The following is a 24,116-nucleotide window of genomic DNA, read 5'->3' as shown; positions in this document are numbered from 1 at the left end:
TATGGATCGGCAGACTTTTCCTTTGAAGCAGCCAAAAAATAATGGAATACTTCTCTCAGAATTATGCCAATCTGAAGAGAACAGGATTAGCTGAATATAACCAAGATACGTGGTAGAGACAGGTATGCCCCATTCTTCCAAAGTGTTTAAGAACGTACCTTCCCAGACAAGATATTTTTAGAAACTCTTGCCTTAAAATATGAAATATGACTTTTCAATTTTGAATGGATTTTCATTGTTATTGTATTCCACAAGACTTCAAAGCCACTTTAACACACAGTAAAAAGGGGTTTTTTTTGTGCGTAATCCAAATACTGTACAATTAAATGGCTACAAATAAAAGTGATTTTTTTTGTCACTTGTCCAGTGTAAGCTGACAGAAACAACGTAAGAAAATAGGAAATGGAAAGAGTATTTCAGATCACGTTACTAATTAGGAAGAGTTCAAGCAGCAATAAACTAATTTTGGAGCAATATAAAATTCAGGGTTTTTTTACCAGTTGAGAATCTGCTCTGTGATCTGGAAAATGGCAGGATGTTTCGTGTGACGCTAGAGTGAGTTTTACACAATAATGGACCCTTTCATGTGAAAACTTTGCTGATATGCAGCAATAAAGACATTCTTCCCAAAGGTTTTCAGACAGCTTCTCTTTGAGGCCACAGGAAATACAAAATAGGAACACAGTTATTTGCATCTCAAACAAGAACAAGGCAGAGGAAGAATTCCATGAGCGCTACTAACAATGTTCTTAGAGATGAAACCCAAATCTAGCATTTGGAAAAGAGGTTTGCTTCAAAGTAGGGAAGAACAGCAAGACAAATGTAAGTAGAGGCCACAAACTGTCCTCCATACAATCAAAGGGGCAAAGGACACTTGGCTATCCAGAAAGATTTAGCCTCTGGAAAGAGACAAACAGACTTGTTTAGAAGGGTAGGAGGTGCTGGAAGTTAAGTAGTCACTGAAAATCAATGGCATTTCATATTTTCACATCAGTAGGAGTCTCCCTGGAACTTCCAGTCTCTATACATGGCCTGATGCAAACGTCACTGAAATACACAGAGGATTCCTCTCACCTGCAGTGACCTTCAACTTCCAGCTCACCAGCCTTCTCATGTTTGAGGAAGGCCATTTACTCTATTCAGTAGTTTACAATTTTCATTTATCTTTCCAAAAGCGTCAGCTTTCCCTTCAAGCAGCTATGCAGGCAGAGGATAAGTAGTGAAGACACATCACTGTCACACACCAGTAGGTCCATGGGCTGCATTCATTTTCAAATCAGACTTTCTCCTATTGAAAGCACAAGCATATACTCAAAGTAATCAAATTGCTGGGACTCCCACTAGCCCATGAAGCAGGACTGGCAGGCTGGATGAACGAGCTGTTCTGCACCAAGTGTGCTCAGCATTCCACCGACTTTCTGCAAGCAACATGCAAGCTTCCAAACCAACAGTCAGTCAGAGGGCAAGGAACAGGCCCCAGCAAGAACAAATGAAAGAGCCATCAGGCAAACACGATGATGAGTGCCCCCAGTGCCTCTGAACAGCAAGGACACACCTCCCCTACCACCTGGTCAGCCTCTAGCCTGGTTTAAACAAATCAGGGCTGCTCTACAGCAAAGTCCCTACTTTGTGTTAGTCATCTTTCAACAAAACCCCTGTGCAACCAAGCAACAGGACTGCCACCTCAACAGTGGTGGCAGCTGATTTTTTTTTTTTTTCTATTTGAAATCAGCTCTGCATCTACAGCAGATTCCCATCCAGACTCCACGCCTCCCCAGCAGACCAGGAATTCCTTTGCTGTCGCTGAACAGGACTGTCAACAGGAGAGCAGCACCAAGCCCTCCAGACCCAGTCTCCAACAAGTTGCTACTTGCCTGCGTACTCAGGTGCACAGAGATATCACAAAGAAAACCTCAACAGTGAAACATTTCCTGTGCACACGTCGATTTCTGAAAAACCACAGTACAAATACTAGGAGTTATCTTCCAGTTCAGCAGGTCAGGAAGATTTTGAGGATTCAGGTGCACACTCACTGAGCAACAGTTTGCTAATTCCCATCTCTGTAGGCTTTTGGGCAGCAGCTGTATTACAGCACTCTGTGCCTACCTCTTAAGAAGGCTCCCTCGATCAACACCTGCACAGAGTTGGAAAAAACTGAGATATATATATGCCCTATGGGTACACATCCATTCCACAAGAAGCAAAAATGTGGCTTTGCCCACAAAGGCTTGAAAAACAGGAATTACAGGCAGGAAGAAAATCGGGACTCAGCCACCACCCCAATTCAGGACTGCTCAAGTGCAGTAGCCTGACCCAAGTCTCCCAGCAGCAATATCAGCAACCGTGCAAGGCATCCCATCAACTTCCAGCAGGCTGGAATTCTTTTTAGCACTCCTGGAGCATGCTGGCTGATGAGCCTGGTACAAAGTGTTGTATTTCTGCTGCATCTTTCTATGGAAATGTCTACTCATGAAAGACACCAAGACGAAGTGGAGGATGCTCAGCATTTGGCTGAAGAACTCCTGGCCCTCTGCATAACCTGCCCTCCAACAGACAAGGGCCAGCCCTCAGCTTCTCTGTCTGCTGGCAATGTACATGCTGGTATTCGCTTACACCTTCCCTGTTCCAGCTCTGTGTGGCTCCCTCGCAGCGTAGCTGTTGAGAGAAATTAGCTTGGCCGAGCCTACGCTACAAATAAATTCCCTGGCCAATTTGCACTCAGAAATATGACTCTGCACTTCTCCTTCATGAAAGGACTCACTGTCTGGGCATGGAGAGGGCTGTGGTACGAGCATGTACCAGATGAATAGATCATTAGAGGCACACGGAGAAATCCCAGCACTGCTGTCAAAGTGCAGAGAGTATTGTTGTCGGACACAAAGCTTGCTCTCTGCCATGCTCTCACACAGCGTTTGGCCAAGTTTAAAGGTTTAGACCCTGATACAGATAGCCAGGCTTGCATGCACAGGCAAAAGCAGTTTCAACAATTTAAATTTTTCCTCACTGCTTATGCATGTGAATCTCTTTCCACTCTAGTGATCTGCAATGCTACCACCAGGAATGGATGATGTGGAATACAAAAATAAATCTAAACTGAGTCACTTCCCAATTACTAAAGCAGATCAATCTCAGGTACGTAGGTGAGTCATACCAGGTATCAGACTTAAAGAAACAGAAGCAGTTAAAGTTACCAAGACCTTTTTCAAAGGAATTCAACTTCAGGATGCCTCAAGAACAGCAGTTTTCAAATTCTGATCTGCAGACATCTGTGGATTATTCCTAGTGTGTTTGTGCAAGGTAACTTAAAAAAGGCATGTATAAGACAAAGTTTGCTATGCAAGCATCTGCATTCCCACAGGAAAAACGTGTTGGGTTTACACTCAGCCAACTGAATACCACTCCCCTTTCACTTGTGCTAGAAGCATTGGTACCAATGGGCTGATCAGAATCCACGTCCCCATCTAAAACTTAACTGTGTGACCCTCAGCACAATCTGAGCAGGCAGCACAACAGGCAGTCCGTGCACCTAGCAACCTGTGTAACTTGTGACACTGACAATAACTCGAGTACTCTTACAGTGCAAGATAAGATGAAGGCTGGCATGGGTGCAAAATAAACATTCCTGCTTTCCTGAGAGGGCTCTGAATTACTGGGTGCCTAAAGGCAAACTGGGCAAGTATAAAGATGATAAAACCCCAGCTGCTTATAATATTTAGTACAGACAGAGGAGTAGGAACAGAAATAAATTGTTTGGCTGCTGCTTCTACAGTCCCCGTACTGGCAAGTCAGCATCCTTTCGGATGGAAAGTGTTAACAGAGAATTTGCTTTTAAAATAAGGCCAGGACATATAGCAACTAAAAATCAACCAGAGACCTGTAACAAATTCCTCACAAGGAGGAGAGTTAACATGTTTTTTTGTCTTGTACGTCACAAAGGATCCAGGCACTGGCCTAGAAAGCTTGTCTATGTAGTAGTGTCTATGTGTGGTCCCCACCACTGACCATGACAGGCAAATCTGTAAGGAAGCTGGCCTTCCTCTTGCTGACACCTCTTCCACAGATCTCAAAGAACTGAGCCTTAGACCTGTCCTAAGGGACAACCACTCCAGTGTTTCGGGAAGCACAGCCTTTAGGAAGGATCAGTCTTGAGTCTTCAGGCAAGAAAAATGTCTTCTTTCTGTAAAAGTGAGGATAACATGTCAATTAAAGGCTTTGCCTAGAGCAGAGCATGAGGTGAGGCAAGGAAAAGGTCTGATTTCTTCATCACCAGGCTGTGCCCAGATCACTAGCCTGTCTCCTCACACGTCCCAGCGCTGCTGGGTACCTTCAAACCAGCCTCCACACCAAGAGCACAAACAAGAACACACTGGTAAGAACCAGGAGAAAATGCGGCCCACGAGCCCATAGCTCCAAGTGAACACTGGAGATAGCACAGCTCCACAGCCAGGACAAGAGCATCAGATGCCATTTCATAGGCAAGTCACATTACAGCTGATACAGGATTTGCTCATTTACCCCATTGACAGAAGCATCTAACATTGCCACGTGGCAAGGCATGCTCTTACCTACTCAGGTGCACAGACGAAGGGAAATGCCACAGCCCTCCAAGAAATCACAGTACCAAGACCTCTCTCCACCAAAGGAAAAGAGTTTCCACTCTTTGCAACACATCTGAATCTGACCCGCAGTATCAAAACCAAGCACATGTACTTCAAAACAAAACACCAAAAATTAGCTGCGTACTAGATGCTTACAGAAAGACCGAGGCATGAAATCCACCCAATACTATCTCCAGGTTCTTCCAAAGATATCCAAGGTGCTTGCAGCAGCTGCTGCTGATGGGGCCACATGAAGAAAGCTGAACACACAGCTAAAAAACGATCACAAAACGTATATCCCAAGATGTTGCTGCTTACCATACGGTAAGGAAATGGCCATGATGGGTGCAGACCATGACAATCTGTCTTCAAGGCAAGGCATGTGCACTCGCTTTACATCTTGCATTGAAATTATAAAGAACCATATAGAAAAGCTAACATAGGAAAATTAAAAATAAATAAATCAAATGTTCAGCATGGCTCCAACTGGTTACTGTCTCGAAATGACAAAATGGCAAATGGCTACAGAGCTTTCACCTCCGCAGCAGTGAAGGGTTTACCCAATCAACAGGGTAACTGCAGGAGGGGAAGGTTTGGGAGTCAAGTTGTCTCTTTAGCTACTGTTCAGTATCCACATGTGGATAATTCCATTATATGGCACTCACCATCCAGGCTTTATGGACTTTCTCATGCCACCCTCACGGACTCAATTAATGCAGTCTGTTTCCAACCACTTCAATGACTCCAGGAAGCTTGGAGTCTGCCATATTGTGTCTTCACTGCACTATTAAGCTGAATTTGACATTTGGGGCCCCTTAAGGTTAATCTGCTCTTCACCACCTGTGTTAAACCTGGTCTCCACCACCACCAAGCCATGCAGGGGTTATACAAGAGGTCAGCCAGGGCTACGACCGGGATACAGTTTGTTCCACTACCATCGTATGAAGTGGCACGGCCAAAGGCTAAAGGACCCTAGTTAGTCACAGGGTCAGGAATAAGAGATTTTTGCCTTTTCAGGGATTACCAGAGCTTCAGAGAGAGCCCTTGAAAAGGAACACAGCCAGCAACATGCAAGTCATTTATCTTCTCATATTCTGAGATCAAGGAATCAGCAATAAAAAAGCAAAACTAAAGTGTTAATGCCGGAGACACAACCTGTCCCTCCCTCTCAGAATAAACCCCCCCTCAAAAAAGTTTAATAGCCCAACCAGCGCATAATTTCTGTAGACCTACAAGATGAGGTTAATCATATGCAGCATCTAATGACATGAGACTGTACATTTCTACTGATCTACTGCAAATGTGCAGCAAACATACATAGTGGGCTTCATTATCATGGAATCATTTAAACTGGAAAAGACCCTTTAAGATCATTAACCTCTCACTGGCCCAGGTTTCATTTGGCGTAGAGCAGGCAATGCCAAATTTTGCTTTCAACAACATTAGACTAAACCTTACAGCCATCAGTAAGTTACTTTAGGAGTTAGACTTTGTGAAAGGCAGCATGGAACTTGAGACGGCATAATTTTGGCCTAACTTTTCTCAAGTAGCCAGTTACACTGGAAAATGGAGGCTCTCTGAATTGCATGGAATGCTACAGTGCTTCAAAATAAATGTATTATGTCATATTTGCTGGCAAACATCTGAAAATGTTTTATACATAATTAAGTAAGAGATCAGAAAAACAACTGCTGCAGCCAAGCAGGAGAAAAAAAATTCAACTTCTACATATGAAATAGTTTTCCTGGATGTCATCTGTAATTTTGTCCATCACATTGCAGATGAAGCAGCAGCTGCAAACAACACCTCATATGCTGAGAGGGTTCTCAATACGGGGGCGGGAAACCACCAACAACAGTTTGCAAGCATGAAATAGTCAACGTATCAATTAAAATTTTCTGAATTTCTACCACAGACAGATTTTACGGTGTTCTTGCTCTGAATGGCTAAGCGTACTGTCTTCAAAGCGCCTCTGGGAGAGGGGCAATATGAATCAGACAGGTTAGAGGGCATGCCCAGAGGCCCCGGAAAGCCATGGCAAAGGTCTCAGCCTCCCAAAGCAGGGCATCGAGGCAGCATTATAGCTTCATTCTGCAGAGAGGGAAACAAAAGCAAAGAGATTAAGGGATTTTCACAAGTCACAAAAAAAGGAGCGGGTGTCAGGGCTGGGAATGATAAAACAAGCCTACACTCCTTCCAAAATATACACTGAAAGAAGTTACAGGTACTCAGCTTTGTAGAGCAGTTTACTTAACACGTTCACAGTGTATTTGTCAGACTAGTGGTAAATTTGTGGCCATAGCAATCTCAAGAACAACTTTTCCTCTGTGTTGCTTTTAAGAAACTCTCAAAAGCTCAAAGGCAAAGTCTCTCTTCCTGTCCAAGTATTTTGCCTTCACCATTGGAACTAAAAAAAAAAAAAAAAAAAAACCCACCCAAAACACAAAACCCCCTGGGTTTTTGGAGATGTGGTTCTAGATTTTTTTTTTTTTTTAATAGCAGTGAAGCACTCATTGGATTAAAATAAATAATAATAATAAAAAAACAATCCAAGAAAACTCCAAACATCTCCAGGATTAAAAATACTTTGCATGCACTTTTGAGAAACAAGTAGATGAACTCTACCCAGGAGCTCAGGTCCAGACTCCAGCCTCCACAGCACAAAACATGACTTACTGCTGTTTAAGTGTCTCAAAATTAGGCTGAAATCTGTTGGGTTCCTTGCTCAACAGTCTGCTTCCTTTGCTGACCTGGAGATCTCTCCCCAGCTCCTGCCCCGCAGGCAGAAGATGTGTGGATAACAGAGGGCTGTGACTCTGTGACTCAGTTTATTAACTGCCTTTCATCTTTTCATACTTTGAAGGGTGTGCTGCTAAGCAAGCTGTCAACCCATCAGGTAAACCTCTTTCTCCTGCCTAACTCAGCACCCAAGTGGCAAAAAAACCCCTTGTTTTTCTGTCATCTCATACAGACAACAGCACAGAATAACACGGTCCTCTGAACTAACACTACACAATCGACCACCTCATCACTTAACAGAGCTATGTGCACACAAAGCATTTCTACTTCTAAATTCCAAATCCTTTGGGCTAGCTAAAATTTCTGGGTCTGAATCTCTTTCGTTTGTGATCTCACGTTTCACTCACAGACACAGGAATCCACATGGCTTCTGCTATGGAGAGAGGCACGGGCACACATGTGCGAGACACATGGCGACTGTTTGGTGAACACACGTGATACACTATGCATGCCAGAGTCAGAACACATTTTCTCTTGGAAAACAACTCTGGACTCAAATGGATGGAAAACTGATGCTAAACTGAGAGAGACTGACTTAACTTAAAGAGTAAAGAAAGAGAAACAGTGCGTTCTCAACATTTCTCTAATCTTGTAAGCTAATAGCTCCGCAGCCTTCTATAAGTAATGCTGTGTATTTCTCACACCCGACTGAGGAAAAGGGATCATGTAAACGAAGTGACAAAGTATGGGATTGCTTCTGTTATTCTACACAACTTTACACCAGCGTCACAATTGTCACTTCTGCTGGTCTGTCCTCTTTGTGTGGGTGTTGGGAGGTGGCACAAGCTTCAGGGAGAGCTGAGCACCAAAGGCTGCATCAGCAAGTGTGGTAACTCACGGGGAGAAGAATGCAAATGTATGATTTATTTTAACTAATTAAGGTTTAATACTGACCACAAACACACAGTTTGAGGAGAGCTGATTTTTTTCCCTGTTCATTGTCTGGATGTAAATAAAGAGAGCAAGTGGACACTTACTTAATCTCAGTAGCCACTGCCTAGTAAATTGAGTGGGTAATTGGAAGCCCCATAAAATACGTACTTGTCTTCATTTGGCAGAAGGTGATTCCCAACCACGTCATCTCCAACAGGAAAGATTCATATCCTAGATATAGCCATTGCCAGTGGATGAAGTGCACAAGATAAAGTGCTTTCTAACCAGGAGAGACTCCCCCACACATCTGCAGACATTAGACTTGTCTGTCCCAGCAGGGACATGTTCTGACCCAAACAACTCTCGCACACATCCCAACACTTGTCCAGTAGCACCCCCATGCCTGGACATCTGAGCTTCCTAGGGCTTTGAGGCCATTTCAAAGGCTGGAAAACTGGATTTTTGCAATACCCAATAAATCCATCGCAAAGCATTGCTGTGGTGGGGATAAAAGAGCAGAGACAAAAGTGACAGTCCAGCTCCAATGAACCCATGGTCCCTCAGCTGAGTGCACAGGAAACCTATTCCAAGCTCTCCCTCTGTCAGCGATAAATACTGTCCTAACCATGATCCCAGTACTACAATAGGGAATGGCAGACGACATGACAACTGTTTATATATTACAAAATTTGTATCCACTTCATATCAAACAACATCAGCTGTTTTTGGAGACTTCGGGTTTTTACACAGAGATATCATGGAGAAGGAGATAAATAGAAAAGGAAACCTAATTCCTTATTTCAATCTCTTTGCTGAAGCTACCAAGTTTCTTAAAAGTTATGTTCAAAGATGTCAAAAAATCTGACCTACTATATACCATGAGCAAAGCATCACTTAATGTCCCTATAAGTCCTTCAAGAAAAAACACACCTCAAAAAATTCCCAAAACACACTTCCTTTTGTTTTCATCTGAAACTGTCTCAAGGTCTTCTCCTGAAGACTTTCAAATAATCTATTAAACCATATAAGAGCAGCAACTGATGTGCAAGATCGCCTGCAACCAAACAGCCGATGTGTCATATAAATAGCTGGCCACTAGAGGGATTCCTGAAATAAATGAAATAATGGTAATCAGTTAATTTCCTCATGGAAAAACTGACAGACTAGTGCTGTCTCATTTGAGAAATCATTGCACTCTCAAACATCTGCCAGTTTCTCAGTCGCTGCCTGGGAGACCCAACAGAGCAGATAACCAAGGGTTTCTCAGCTAGCACGGAGGTTTTCAGATAGCCGCTGTTTCTCAGGCTCCAAACCAAACCACCTTAGACAGGCAGCAGACATCTTACAAACCATTTCAGCATAAACTACTTCTGCCCTGTAACAGCTGGGTAGGAGTTTGGTTTTTAGGTGTTTCATTAACCCATTCAGATCACATAACCTGATACAAGAGCTAGCAAGCTGAAATCTCAGTTTCTTTGGCTCCTTAGTTGGTTTCTTCCAAATATATTCTGAACTTCTATAACAGAGTTAGCACAGCTTTATAGCTTCATCTGTGTTGTCAGTTCAAGAGACCTGAAAGAAATATGCCTTTGTCAGTTGAGTATATCTGGAAGAAATACATCCTCCAGAGCAGAAAATGCTGGGATTTTGGTCCAGCTACAGGCCTGAACTGTTACAGCCAGATGTTTTTCTTTATCTGTGGGCTGTCCCAAAAATGTATGTGTAATAACCAACTTGACCACACATTCTGCAGCAGCAATAGGAGCTGGTCAGACTGGCCAAGTGGGTGATTAATGCTGTTAGATGTAATATGCAATTTTTTTTCCCTTAGAGATCTTGCTCTACTGGAGAGGGAAAAAGAATTGAGACAGACTTGAACTACATCTCTCCTCAAGACTTACATCCACCTGCTCCACAGTGGCTGGGCAGTCTGCACTCAAATAAGGACGCAGGCTGTAACAGGAGCGCAGCCACGCACGATGCGCCTTGCAGCAGAGCAAACCCAAAGGTGCTGGAAGCTCTCCACAGGTAGCAGGAGCAAGCAATGCCATCACACTGGCTTTGCAATTTGCTGAGCGTAGAAAAGAAATTACCGCTTTCCTCAGCCCCACTCTAGCTCTGGACACATATTCCTCCCTCATTAAATTTGCACCACACATATAAATAAAGGCAGGCTGGTCCAAAAAGACAGATGTGATGTTTGTAGTCAAAGCCACTGGAAACACCGCTGATAGCAGTTTGATTCTTGTTCTGTGAAACAGAGCTTCCTTCAATGCTCAGGTATTGGGCAAAAACTCCTGGCAACGGCCTCAGTTTAAATGAAGTCAGAGCGGAATTCTGCCAGCAGACAGCTATGAGCTCACTAGTCTGAAATAACAACTCATTGACAAGACTTTTTGTGGCAACAACAACTAACTCGTTTGTGTGAGAAAACACGTGGGGCGGGAAGTGACTGTGGGCTAGGAGCGATAAAATACGTATCACAGGTCCACTCCATGAATTAACAATGATAATTTGCATTTAAATCCTGCTTTAAATAAAAAAAAAAATAATAATAAAATTAAGAGAAGGTATTTAGCAGTATTGACATTTTTATATTCCAGTCACACACATTGAACTTACTTCAGATTAGTTGTTTGAAAAATGAGTGTAACCAAAGTCTCTGACAGCCAGAGCTAGAGGAAAAAAATATTTGAAGAGGCAAAAGACCCAAAAGCAATTATTATTCTCAGCTAACCTATTTAGAAGAGTCTGAGTAGGCTCCTCCAGAACCCCAGAGCCAGTCATCTCAGACAACTAAATGGAAACTCCATACAAAACTTCCTACCAAAGAAGCATGTACCATTTGGAGTAAACACCGGCAGCATCCAGAAACTGATTTATGCGAGTGAGTCAAGTAAATCTAACGGCTGGGAAAAATGAACATAGTGCTGGGCTGCCACTCTGTTGTTCCTTGCTTCGTTAGAAGAACTGGTCACACTGGTGCCTCTTCCCAGTGGTTACCAGGACTGCCCGTTTCATTTCAGGCACAAGGAAATTTCAAGCCTTTTACTTTGTGAAGAGAACGTCAGGCCTAAGCCCCTACCAACCCCCAGCCTCTTCCTCATTTTATCAGCTCGACAGAACACTTTGGGGCCTGGAACCTTCGCAGTCTCCATCCTTGGCCCTAAACCAGACACAAACATGGTACACACCAACCGCACAAAAGAGCATGCAGCACTTGGCTCCTACCAGCAACAGGCCTCTTTCTAAACCTCCAGGACCTCAATAATCTCATATCTCAGTTTGCAGCAGCTTGAAACTCCTGAAACCTAACCCTGATCCAAGCTGTTCTATACAGCAAAAGAGAACAGAAGGAATTCACCTCCATCAACATCTCAACTTCATCAGAAGGCACTGAAGAAGACAGAACCAAGTCAAACTACAGCAGCTACAGAGTTCCAGGCATTAACTCTAGTAAAAAGTATTACCCCAAAGTCCATACATACACCCAAGTCAACATCAACCTTCTTCCCAACTCTGCCAACCACGCAGAATCCAACAGCTAATTCAGATTTACAAATCTTACTCCTAACCACAATCCCCTAAAGAACCCCAGTTCCATCCAGGGGGATCGTTCTGTAACAGAAGATCATAACACACACACTCCACCATTATAAGGCTCTATTCTACATCTGTAGGATCTGCACAGGTCAGAAGTGACTAGAGTTCTCAGTCTTCCACTCCCAAGACATAACTTCAATTCAAACCCTTACCTAGTAAGGAATCATTTCCACCATAAGAGAGGTTGTCGGATACTGGCCCCTGCCCTTCCTGCCACCACTCCTTCTCCCGACTTTTTAAGCCTGTACAACCCGTCAGTAAAACAAGTCCTTGAATGTTCAGATTTCAAAACCTGAAAGCTAACTTCCAAGTTGTTCCAGCTTTGGTACACAGAGGTCCCTTGTACATCAGAACAGAATACACTGCTGCCCACTGACACCAACTCTCTTCCCATCTCCCGCTGCCAGGTTTTACAGGATCTACTATAGTGTCAAACACACGTCTCAATTATAACTAGTATACTCCTTCAAAGAAAAAGAGCACAGTGCATTGACAAATACAGAACTAAAGTAAGTAGAAAGGCTACTGCTTGTAAAAATCCAGCAGCAAGATGGGACCCTTGAACCAGGATTTGGTTGGAGTTTGCAATAAAAGCATTCTAGACACGAAAACTGTCTCCAAACTGTAGAAGAAGGGCATAAGGCCTTGGTCCCCCCTGAACAACAAAGCTCTTAACTCCGCAGGAGCAGCAGAATCCAGCAGTGACCAGAGTGCCTGAACGGTTACATTTCCTAGCCGTAATTAGAAATAACGGATAAGCTGCACCATGAAGGAGAATGTAAGGTGTTGCTCTCCTGCTGACACAGACTCCTTTCCAAGCCTGCAGGCCTTATTGAATTCAACAACCTTGAAACTCTGCATTCTCCAATCACACACCTAATCCCCTGACCTACTCAGAATCCCACTCGTATGCAGCAGAGCTATCTCTGAAGTAAAACAGAGCATAAGGCAATGTCCACAAATGGCAACAGCCTCCTCCCTAAACCTGTGGGCCCTGCGCAATTCAGCAATAAAGACGGCTTCTGAAGCCCTGAACATCCAAACCCTAGTACCATCTCTGGTACCAGCCAAGGAGCACTCCTCACAGTGAAAGAGAGCACAAGCTCCTCATCTCCCCCTTCCCAACCCCAGCCATCATCAACAGAAGTTTCTACAGAAAATCTGAACTTCACCTCTGGTTTTAGTGCCTTTTTGAGGCATCTTTTTCTAAATCCTAATGCCAACCATAAGCTCAGTTATTCCCGCAGGAGGAAATCCAACTACAAACAGAATACATTGATTCAAAGCAACATTTTGCCCAAACATTAACCTTAACCTTACTATAACTGATGTCAGGGACTAATCCCTAAACAATTAGGCCCCCGGCAAGGCAAACTGACTTCCTAACCCTTTCTTCCTAAACCTTAAACCCACACTAGATCCTGATTCCCGGCTCCCTCCTGAGTAGCAGGAACCTCCCCTCAGCCCCATCCCCACTTTGTATACTGGTGTCCCATGGGGTGGAAGGGCCCTTGGGCCAATTTGGGCAACCTGTCCCAGCTGTTGGCTAATGAGTGACCTATCCCAGCTGTGTCCCCAGCCACAGGGGCCATCAGCTCCAGCTCCTCTCCCAGCTCCGGTGCAAATCATCTCTATCCCAGCCAGAACCAGGACAACCAGGCACTTCAATCCCCCTTTTCCCAATCCTTACCACTAGTTCTAGCCAATTCTAGACAAGAATTAAAGAGAAATAAAACACAGGCCCATCAATTCCTGAAGACACCAGCACTCTTTTTAACCCTTCAGTTTGCAGCAATGAGAAATAGTATGGCTTCTCTTCCAAAATAATAACATAAGCCTTTGCCCTAGTCACACAGTTCCCATCCTGACTTTTCATTTTTCAACGTGTCTTTTTTGTTAGGATTCTTGCTATTCTAGTCTAGCAACCTGCATATGTAGCTGCTATGTTTCTCACTTAGCTTTAAATATTTTTTTTTTGTCACTACCTTACAGGTTATGGTGGCAATTGCAAATTCTGGTTAAACTATGAGAATGGACACTACTCATCATTTAAGAACTCTCAAGAGCAAAAATACACTCCTTAATAAACCCTGAGGGGAGGTTAATAGCATTAATATGCACCCCAGCACTTAAACTCCTCAGAGTAGCAAATGTGCAGCTAAATCTCAGAATCCTGGGATTTCACACCTAAGGCAGCACCCTGGGACATTCCAAAACCAGTACAACCAGCCTGCCCTCCACCACTCCTCTCTATGGGCTGTGTCACTGTCGCAGCATTGATTTATCTTCTCACACAGAGCTGCAGCTGGGAGACGCAACTACCCCAAAAAGTCACTTCCCCACTGGCAGGCAGCAAGATGAAGCGGCCAAGGACCACACTCCGGCACGCACCAGGGAAAACAGCTAGCAAGCTGCCACAGGCTGAGGCAGCGCCGCCAAGGTCAGCGCTGTGCACCTGTTCTCCTCTCTGCAGCAAACATTAAAAACTCATTGGAGAGGAGCCACCGTGGTTTAATCTCACTTAAACACACTGGTTTATTTTTTCAATGCAAAGATGACATAACATCCCTGCATCCTCACTTAAACTGGTAAGCGTTGATGATTAAAGGCAAGAGAAGAGTCTTGCTGCAAGGCTATGTTCCTCTTGGCCTCTTCAACATAAACTACAGGAGCAGAAAAAAAAAAAAACCAAACAACCCTCTCACAGCTTTTCCCAGTTGTCTAAAGCTTATGCTTCCTAACTAACCTCTTTTTACGACTTGCCCCAAAATGACTTTTGACTAGCTAACGACACAGCACATACATTAGTCTGACTGCAGGAACTTGCTTAAGTTCACTTGACTGAAGTCTAGCAAGATTCAAACCAATAAGGGGACAAAAAAATATCAAAGCATTTGCATTTGGCAGTTTAACATTTAACTTCCATATCACAGTTAGCAGTTCAAAGAACAAATGATGGAAACCAGCCTTTTCCTCCAGTTTTCCTTAGCATGTTGTAAGGACAAGACCAATTGAAAATACTGAGGAAATAACTCAAACTACAGCCTTAAATTCCTATTCTACCCCCAAAGGTTCAATGCTGTACCCATTTTAAGAGCAGCTGTTCAGCAAGCAGCAAAAACAAGATTCTGATCTGCTAACTGAAGAGAGAACCACCTGCTATCAGCTTCAGGATATAAACCAACACTTCACAGTTAACGCAACCTAGCTTTTGTCAACGGCCAAAACTCAAACCAGACTGCAGCCACATATAACCTTCTGTCTGCAAAGGGATCAAAGAGCAAAAATAAGCAAACAATCCGTTCAGGATCAAGGGAAGCCTGTATCCTGTTGGGGCGGGGGGGGAGCATAAATAAAAATTATATTTTTCCTCCTTACAGGAAAAAATCTTAAAAAAAAAATAAAAATCAATCCCTATTGGAGCTAAACTAATGTGAAAGAGTTTGTATGAGCCCTCCTGTGGCACTGTAGCTTACATGGACTCCCACTATCTTCTGCTTCAGCATGAATTTAGATTCTTGTGAACCCCAGGGGGGACCAGATCAAGATCTGCGTATGTTTAGAAGAGGTGTGTTGTTCTTATCAGTGCATACAGACACAATGAAAGTGACAGTTAGAAATCTGTTCCCTTCAATGTATCGCAACCATATGCGCATCAGAGGTAACTCTGAAGTTGATGTCTCTAGCACTGTCAGCGTTTCAAGAGTCTCTCAAAAAGAAGCAAAGACAGACTTCGGCAACAACATATCCCCCTCCCAAAACATCATAAGCTTTCATGCTATTTTACCTGACAGTACAGTTGTATGTCAGTAAGTGTGGAAGACATACTGACTACGTAAATAATTGGTCAGAATGAAAACAGAAGACATACTAGCTGTCACTCCTGAATAAGGAGGTCTCATTTCTCAGCATGTCTTATCACTATCTCAAATAAGTGATAACCTCTCCCAAAGAAACAAGAAACACTGCATAAAGGTAATTCCAGTCCTCTGCAGTGAAACTCCTTAGTCAGTCTCTAGTACAAAATTAAGCCATTTATTCAGCAGTGCCACAGCTGTCGAGACGAGGATCATCATGTTACATTACAAAGCATTATCACAACCAAAGTGGTTCTCAGAAAACTCCGGTGACTAAACTCCCTTTGAAAGCATATACCAGTTCCACAGTCAGCTGGCAAAAGTTTAAAATCACCACATATTTATTAGGTCTCCTGTTAACTTTCCAGGAAGAAAACTGGAGTAATCCTATATTAACAAAAGTATTCTGGTCCAAAGACACCAGATATAAATACATAGATAGATACACATGCACGCATGTGTAACTGAAACCAATCATTTCTATGTTTAAAAACTGGATTCAGGCACTGAATGAAGCAAATTGTGCAGTTTATTAATTTTTTTAAAAGCCCTTTTTTCTTTACTGGTGACCCTATTAGCAGTGCCATAGGCCTGTCTGAAGAAGCTGGGCACTTTGTCAGAAGATGGCCAAATATCCACCTTGTATAGAAAACAAACAAATTTTTTATTCCTGTCTTTCTTTCATCTGAAATTTTGATGCATGTGGGCCCCATTTAGCTGTAATCCACCCTTGGCAATGAGCATCACCAATGTAGACTATGCTTCACTAAAATAACGGAAATGAGATGCACATAAATATATTGAAATAATATTAAGTCTGAGACATCATCCCACGGGAAGGAAATTCCAGGTTCTGACAGACAGCACCCCGCACCATCTCAGTCCACTCTCTACCCTGCAGCCCATACGGTCTTTTAGAGAGTCCCACAGGATCAAAGAATGACACCAAGTGCTGATGATGGGCAGCTCCCAGTGTTCTGCACACCATGTGTACCACAGATCTATTTTTAGAGAATCCTGACCCAGTACGGGAATACTTTCAACCCCAAGGGACTGAGATAAGTAATTGCAGGTGTTGCGATACTTTACACAAAAGATCAAAAATGCACTTCAGTCTATGGTTCAGCATAGGTCCTGACAGGTGTCCTTCTCTGGTCCCTCAAGCACAAACTCCTTGTTTTTCTCTCCTTTAGGCCAGCCCATGCCATACCTCCCAGGAACCACCCATGCTCCAGCTGTGCTCAGACGCCTGGGGTATCTTCTTCAGGAGTCTGACTAGCAGCAATCAGGCAGCTTTCTGAAAAATATATGCTTAATTTAGCAGAAAGAACATGCAAAACAAAGTGGGGGGAAGCTATTGGAACAACAGTCTTCATGCAAGTTTGGCTTTGTCTCAAAGGTCTGCCCACCTGCTAGACTCACTCTCAGCTGATACGAACTTCCACACCACTCCTTGCCAGTGACTACCTCACTGGAACAGGTCACCCAGAGTCTCCACACTGCAGAGTCTCCATCCCTGGAGATATCCAAAATTTGAACTGAAATGGTACTGTGCAGCCTGCTCCAGCTGCTCCTGCTTCAAGATTCACCAGAATTTAAGGAGCTGAAGTAGCTTGTATGCTAGGAATGTACAAGTGCAATTGCCTTTTTTTTTTTTCTGAGGGGCAAATTAACTCCAGCACTTTACAGCCAACATCGGTTGCAGCTGGTCCTTTCACACACTCCCACAGCTGACTCCTACTTCCCTCCCACTTGAGCAGGCTTCAGAAGACATGACAGTACACAACCTTGAACAGTCTGCAGCCTTGACTGGACAAGGAATCTCAACCCCAGGCAACAGACAAGTCAGGGATGAAGCAGGATCCTGCCCTGCACAGGAATGAACCCCTTGAGGTCTTTTCACTCCTACTTTGTAGATGTTAAAAAAAAAAACAAAAAACAAAAAACTTGAAAACTAGTTCTCCCTGACCTTTGCAAGCATCCGAAGGCTTATAATAAACAACAAGCGCTGATATCCAACTCCATCCCACTGTTTCTTTGTGACAACATATTATTTCTTTGGCCTCTAGCCTCTAAACACAACGCTTGCATGACCAGGCATAAGGTAGACAATTACCCAGGTGACAGACAAGCAGATAACAGGGTGGATCAGCCTCAAAACATGGTTGACACAAGATAGGAGCCAAAATAAATGGATGCATTTTCAGAGATACACAGCATGTAGGATTCAGAACAAAAATCAAACACAGAATCTCACAGAATTCCTAGACATTTCAAGACATCATTTTTACAGTATAATCCCCTCACCTCTGCAGGGCTCCTTGCTAATTTTATGAAAGATCCAAATAATCACATTCATGTCTAGTAGACCCTAATACGAAGCGTGGGGCAAGATGCCCTTTAACAACAGCAAAAAGGCATCAGAACCTGGCAATTTGTGAGCACACTAAAAAAAAAAAAAAAATAAATAAATTACTGCTACCCAGCAAATGTTCGCCATCACACAACTGATGCTTAACATTTCTCTGCAGAACTGTGAAGTTTTTAGCTGAAGAGCAGTTTAAGTCTTGCCATGCAGACCTCAGGGAGGTACAGCAGTAATTTTCATCTTCCCCTCAAGTGTTTCTACTGAACAGTTTAATGATGTCATTTGCTTAAGTTTGCCAAAACTTGGATGAGGGAGACAGATCCAAAGGACAAAAAAAAAGTTATTATGGGATGGGATTATTAGCTTTCCTTGGTTTTTCATTTCTTACATAAATTTATCATACTTAAGTGTAACAGTGACCTCAGTAAGAAGGACAAATCAATAAATATCAGTTAGGAACACCATCTCTTGTCTTAATAAAGTCAAGAATCTTGTGTAGGTTATTTCACCTTTCTTCCTCAATTTCCCCAGCTAGAAAAAGGAAGCATTTTGCTTCCATTCTTTCTTTTACTGTAGTCATCTAAATGCACCGTCTTTGGAAGAAAGGCAACATCTTGCACAACAGGATCCATCACCTTAATCATAACTCCAAGGCTCTGCAAGTCCCATCTCACTGTTAGCCTCACTTAGTCTATGACTACGTTATTAAAGCTATATTAAAAATAAATTTACAATATCTACAAATACGAATGGGAAACTAAATCCCACAAGTTTAAACAACAAACCACGTGAAAAGTCAATTTAATTTCTAAAGCTTAAGTTTTAATACTGTCATGTGGAAGTTACAGCACAGGCGAGCAAATTTTACATAGATGCAAAATACCAGTGGACAGAAGCAACAGACACAGGGGCAGCGGACTGGAACTTCAGCATGCTTAAGGGATTAATACGGGCCATAAAGATAAAAGTGACCCTGGTGCAGAAATGGAAATGAGGACAGTAGATACAGCGCATTTGAAAGCCAACACTTCCCAATGAGTATCACACCCATTAAAGTTTCAAATGATCCCTGCATCTTACAAGAAGTTGTCACATTTTAGAAGTAAACTCTTGAAGAACAAGAAAATGCTCAGAGAGAGTATCATCAGCTAGTTGTAGACTAACAATATATAATTATGGAAGTTATTATTATTATACTGATCTCATCAGCTTCTATTTTCAGCTACAACTAGTTCTTTTAAGTTTAAATCATTCACTCACTGGAGCCAGTGTTAGAGTATATCCATAGAACATCCTACAGTATATCCATAAACACTCCTCACTATAACTGAATGGAACCCAAATAAACAGAGTCAGCACTACTAATAGTCAAACAAACAAACAAAAAAACCACCCTTGTATTGTTTCATTTCTTCTCGGGAAGAGACTTGACAGACATTGCATGTGAGCTTCCTCTTGGAGGGTACTTTGTGTCCTGAACATCCCCAGCTCTGAAAAACCTCAAGTCTTACGGGGGAGCTGCAGTGAACAGGACTAAACCTCGTCCTTTTCAGTTGTCATGACATTATACTCAGTCATTCTCATTTTATAAAGCTTGACATTTTCAACAGCAGATTTTCCAGTTTAACCATGCCTCGTGCCTGTACACAACCCTCTTAAAAATGAAATGACACTCTTAAAAGAATCTTAGCATATTTTAAAGTGATCTTACATTGTTATTTCATGAACAATCCCCACAAATACTTTCACACGATACTGCAAAGATGTTAAGTGAAGTAAGGATAATGGAAGCAATACACTAAAAGAAGCTGTAGAGCTAACCAGTGCTCTGCAGGACTTCAGAAATACCCAAATTTATTCTGCACCTCTGCAGCAAGAGGCATTTCAGGATCCATCCTGCCTTGGTGATCACATCTGCACTTACAGCTCCCGCTATGTTTTACAGACCCCAAGCTCAGCTGAGCTTAGCTGAATCACAGTCCACACACAGGGTCTCAGAATAGCTACTCTTACACACATCTGCTAAGATGAAATCCAAACCAGCAGAATTCCTACTGATACAAACAAAAGCAGGGTCACGGACCCACACACAGACGGGTCTGGCATTCACCCACTGCCATGCAACAGCTTGTAATCCCACAGGCACATTTGTGTGGCACACCACATTCGGGCTGATATCACCACCTGCTTTGTGCACCCTAAACTCAAAAGAAAGAAAAAAATAATAAAAAAAAAGCAAAATAGAGCCATGCATGTATTACACCAGTGACTGATTTTCTGCAGTAGAGCACTCGAAGACACATAACCACGTAACAGCCACGTTCCTGAAGCACACACACAAACACCTAACGCTGCCTGCTTAATGACACTTCAGTATCCACGATGTGACCAGGACAAGAGTCGCCCACATCCCATCCCTTCACACAAAGTAAAACTTCAGCTTTCAGTGTTGAAGTTCACAGGAGCCCCCCCCCACCGACCGGGGTGAACTTTGGATCAGGCCCCACCGCACCACCGCCCGTTGTACACGGTCACCACGCTTAAAAAGAAAATCTGCTCTGGGTCCTTCCAAGCAATTCCTGTTCCTCCCAACATTTATGTCAGGCTGGGAGGGAAAGTTTGGTGGGTTTTTTTTGTGTGTGTGTGCTCCCTTATAAATAAAGGCAGATTGACCCTTTCCCAAATCAGTCTAATTCCCCCACGCCGACGCACATGTGATCGCCCCCATGCTGTGACTCCCGAACGCATCTCGCAGCCCATCTCCCGGACCGCAGCCCGACAACAATGCTCCTTTTCAGCGCACGCCGGCTCGGCGCGCCTGCTCTCCGAACCCCGACCGCCTCCCCGCAAAACCCGGTACTTACCAGCCAGGGAGGGGAAACAGGTCACCCCCCCGGCTACCTGTGGGACATAGACCCCCTCCCCGCCCCCCCCCGCCGCCATGCCCCTTACCAGAGAGCGATCCTGCTCTTGGGGTAGCGCAGCCTCTCCACGCAGCCCAGGAAATGGGGCAGGGTGTGCGCGGCGTTGCGGGCGATGACGGCCAGCAGCACGGTGGGCTCCTGCAGAGCCGACTCGGGCAGCGGCTGCGGCTCGGGGCTCGGCGGGGGCGGCGGTGGCGGCTCCGGGGGCAGGCTGGCCCCGCAGCTGCCCAGCAGCAGCAAGAGGAGGAGGAGGAGGAGAAGGTGGGGGGGACGGGGGGCGCGGGGCCCGGCGCACGCAGCCATGATGGGCGCGGAGAGCCGCACCGGCTGTGCGGGGCGGCCGGCGCCGCGGGGCAAAGGCGGGAGAGGACGAGGAGGAGGAGGAGAAGGGGGAGGGAGAGGGAGAAGGGGAGGAGCAGCGCCGCCGCCCGGCCCCGCGCCCCCAAACCCGGCCTTTGCGGGCACGGCACGGCACGGCACGGCCCAGCCCAGCCCGGGCCGGGCCTCCCCCTCTGCGAGCTGCCGGGCGAGGAGGGAGGGCCGCCCCCCCCGCAGGTGGAACCCCAGGCGGGACCGTACCAGTTAGCGCAGCCTGAACGTACCTGCCTAAGCTTGGCCCGGGTAAAAGCGCCCAAAACCTGCGTTTATCAACGGAGCTTTAGGTGTGGAAGAGCCGTTTGGCAGCTCCCCCCCACCTGCTGATGCTAACACACAGAGATCTCTTGCTTTGCTCTTTACACAAAGATCTCACCCTCATCCTTCCCACAAGCTAAGGAATTAAGGTTACTTTGTGCTTTTATGCCAAAAAAAAAAAGTGTTTTGCAAACAGCCTCACGCGCAGCGCCCGTCCCACACAGTGCAGTTGCCCCGGCTGGAACGCAGCTGGAATGACGATATTCCCGGTATCTCATTGACTCGCCCACCACAGAAACGTTCCCGTGAATGGAACGATGACAATTTAACAACAAAATAAACAGAACGTGTCACAGCAATTAAAATTATTGGTTTGTCATCTTAAAAGGGGCATAGTAATCACAGCTCTCTCAGAAGTTAATAGGCTTTGGGCGTATTAAACCCTTTTCAAGATGAAATCTCTAATTAACTCTAAGGGCCCCATCACGGCGTGTCTGGTTTCCACTGTGGGTAGGTAGTTCCTCCAACATGAACAGATCCACTTCAAGCAGGCAGCACTGCTGTCTGTGTGCTTGCAAGACTCAAACAGGGAGAAACACTTAGCAACCAAGCAATTGTTATTAATTATCTATAATCTCATTGTGAATTGTTTGCAGCCCGGGTAGCGTGTATGTATAGTTCATGTCTACAGTGTTCTTTGTTTATAGAATGTAATTTATCACCCACACCAAATTATATTATCTCAGTTTCCTGAGCACGCTACTCCCAAAAAAAAACTAATGCAAAAAGGAATATCCTAGGAAAACAGTAAACTTCAGTATACAGTCTGCAGAGGTCGAATCATCCACACTAAAATTCAGATAAGCTTTTGCAATTTGTAAGCATCTTCCTGAACAATTAATGAAAATAGATTCCTCCTGCTTGCCCTTCAGGACACCTTTATAATTGTCCTTCTAGAACGATACATTAATGAGGCTTTTCTTTCACGGTTAGTTTGCCACATGTTGCTTTTATGCTTGGATTCATTAACCAAATAGACAGAGCAGCTCCCTAGTCTGTATGAAGGGATTAGGGTTTTGCAGGAGCAGCTGATTCCACATGCGCGTAATGCTGCTGTCGCCCACAGGACCACTCGCATTTGGAGGATGGAGACTAATGCTACTGAACGTGGAAGGCTGGCAGCCAGCTTTTTCCATCCACTGGATGTTCAAGCTGGGTCACAATCCTGTTTTTAGGAGGCTACGCAGCAGCTTCAGGAGAAACACGCTGTAACTCCTCTTTGCCATGCCTCCTCTGCGGATGCAGGTGCAACACCACGAGCTGCCCACCAAGTGCTCCCTTCTCACGTGAGGGAATGCAGGGTCAGCCTCCCCCAAACCTCAGAGCCAGCACAGCCAAGCAGCGCAGGGTCAAAGCCAAGCAGAGATTATTTCCCCCCAGAAACAAAGGAAGACCTTGGAGGCAGAAACTGCAAAGCCATGGCTTTGTCCTGCATGCAATGCAAAGTGTAAAGGTGCAACTCAGTCGCATTATTGCAGTCAAGTGTGCTTTTTAGCCTGTGCAGCTCTTGACGCCTTCAGTGAAATGTAAAGTGCCTTCAGTTCTTTTCAGACTACTCCCTTCTTTTTGTTTTGTGAACAGCGTTGGAACGATAACCATTTGCTGGGGGCAAATGCAACGCCTCCAGCAGCATCCCACAAACAGTAATTTTATTTTCAAAATTACCTTCCTCTCACCACACAGCTGACTTTGCTGGCTGCCTCATATTGGTAGACAAAAGAAAAAATCTGTCCTTACGCTGCAAAGAGGACAGTAGATGCCTGAAACACGAGATGTTTCTTCATGCATAAGAGAAAGAAAGAAAATACATAACTCGGCTTAATTTCTTACACCCAGACACACAGCATGGGTGAAAGTTTGGAAAGTTCAGGCCAACAGTTACCCTTACAATCCGTGTCATTCTTGCATCTATAAATGCATATCTCTTTATGTGCATTTACAAATAAATCTGTATCTATTTTTTACTTCTTTCCTAGTGGCCAAAATTATATCCTGTATTTTCTTTAAGCCAAGACTCAGTCCTGCTATGACAGGACAATTAACCACCCTGTGGTGAAATATTCTACGTTTGGGGAAGAAACAGCTTTTTGTAGAGGTAAGTCCCACAGAAATAAGTTCAGGCCATTTGCTTGAGCCACTTCTAAATATCCACACCAAACAGGATCAATCCAGCTGTTAGAACTGTGTCTGTGAGTGACACACTCCCTCAGTTTGGCAGGTAGTGAATTGTCTCTGAGGCAGCTCTCTTCTAATTTAGACTCTCTCTCCCAGTAGAAAAGAGAGGATCCATCCTTCTGATAAAGCATATCGTATGTATGGAAAGCATTCTTTCAGATGCTTCTTCATCTCTGAGGTCTCAAATCCATCCAATTATTTTCCTAGCGGTCAAGTGAACCACTGT

General features: G+C 44.2%; 1 protein-coding gene across 1 annotated transcript in view; it reads right to left on the bottom strand.

Annotated features, from left to right (window-relative positions):
- Positions 1–21,368, bottom strand: part of COLGALT2 (collagen beta(1-O)galactosyltransferase 2) — a 53,101-nt gene extending 31,733 nt beyond the window's left edge. The window contains exon 1 of the mRNA XM_086753955.1: positions 21,051–21,368. Within this exon, the coding sequence (XP_086610081.1) occupies positions 21,051–21,325 (275 nt within the window). The 5' untranslated portion in view covers positions 21,326–21,368. The remainder of the gene's footprint in view (positions 1–21,050) is intronic.
- Positions 21,369–24,116: the final 2,748 nt, after the last annotated feature.

The sequence above is a fragment of the Chlamydotis macqueenii genome, chromosome 8 (genome assembly GCF_036417535.1).
Source record: "Chlamydotis macqueenii isolate bChlMac1 chromosome 8, bChlMac1.mat, whole genome shotgun sequence".
In the NCBI taxonomy this organism is placed as follows: Eukaryota; Metazoa; Chordata; class Aves; order Otidiformes; family Otididae; genus Chlamydotis; species Chlamydotis macqueenii.
This window is presented reverse-complemented; position numbering and strand designations above follow the sequence as displayed.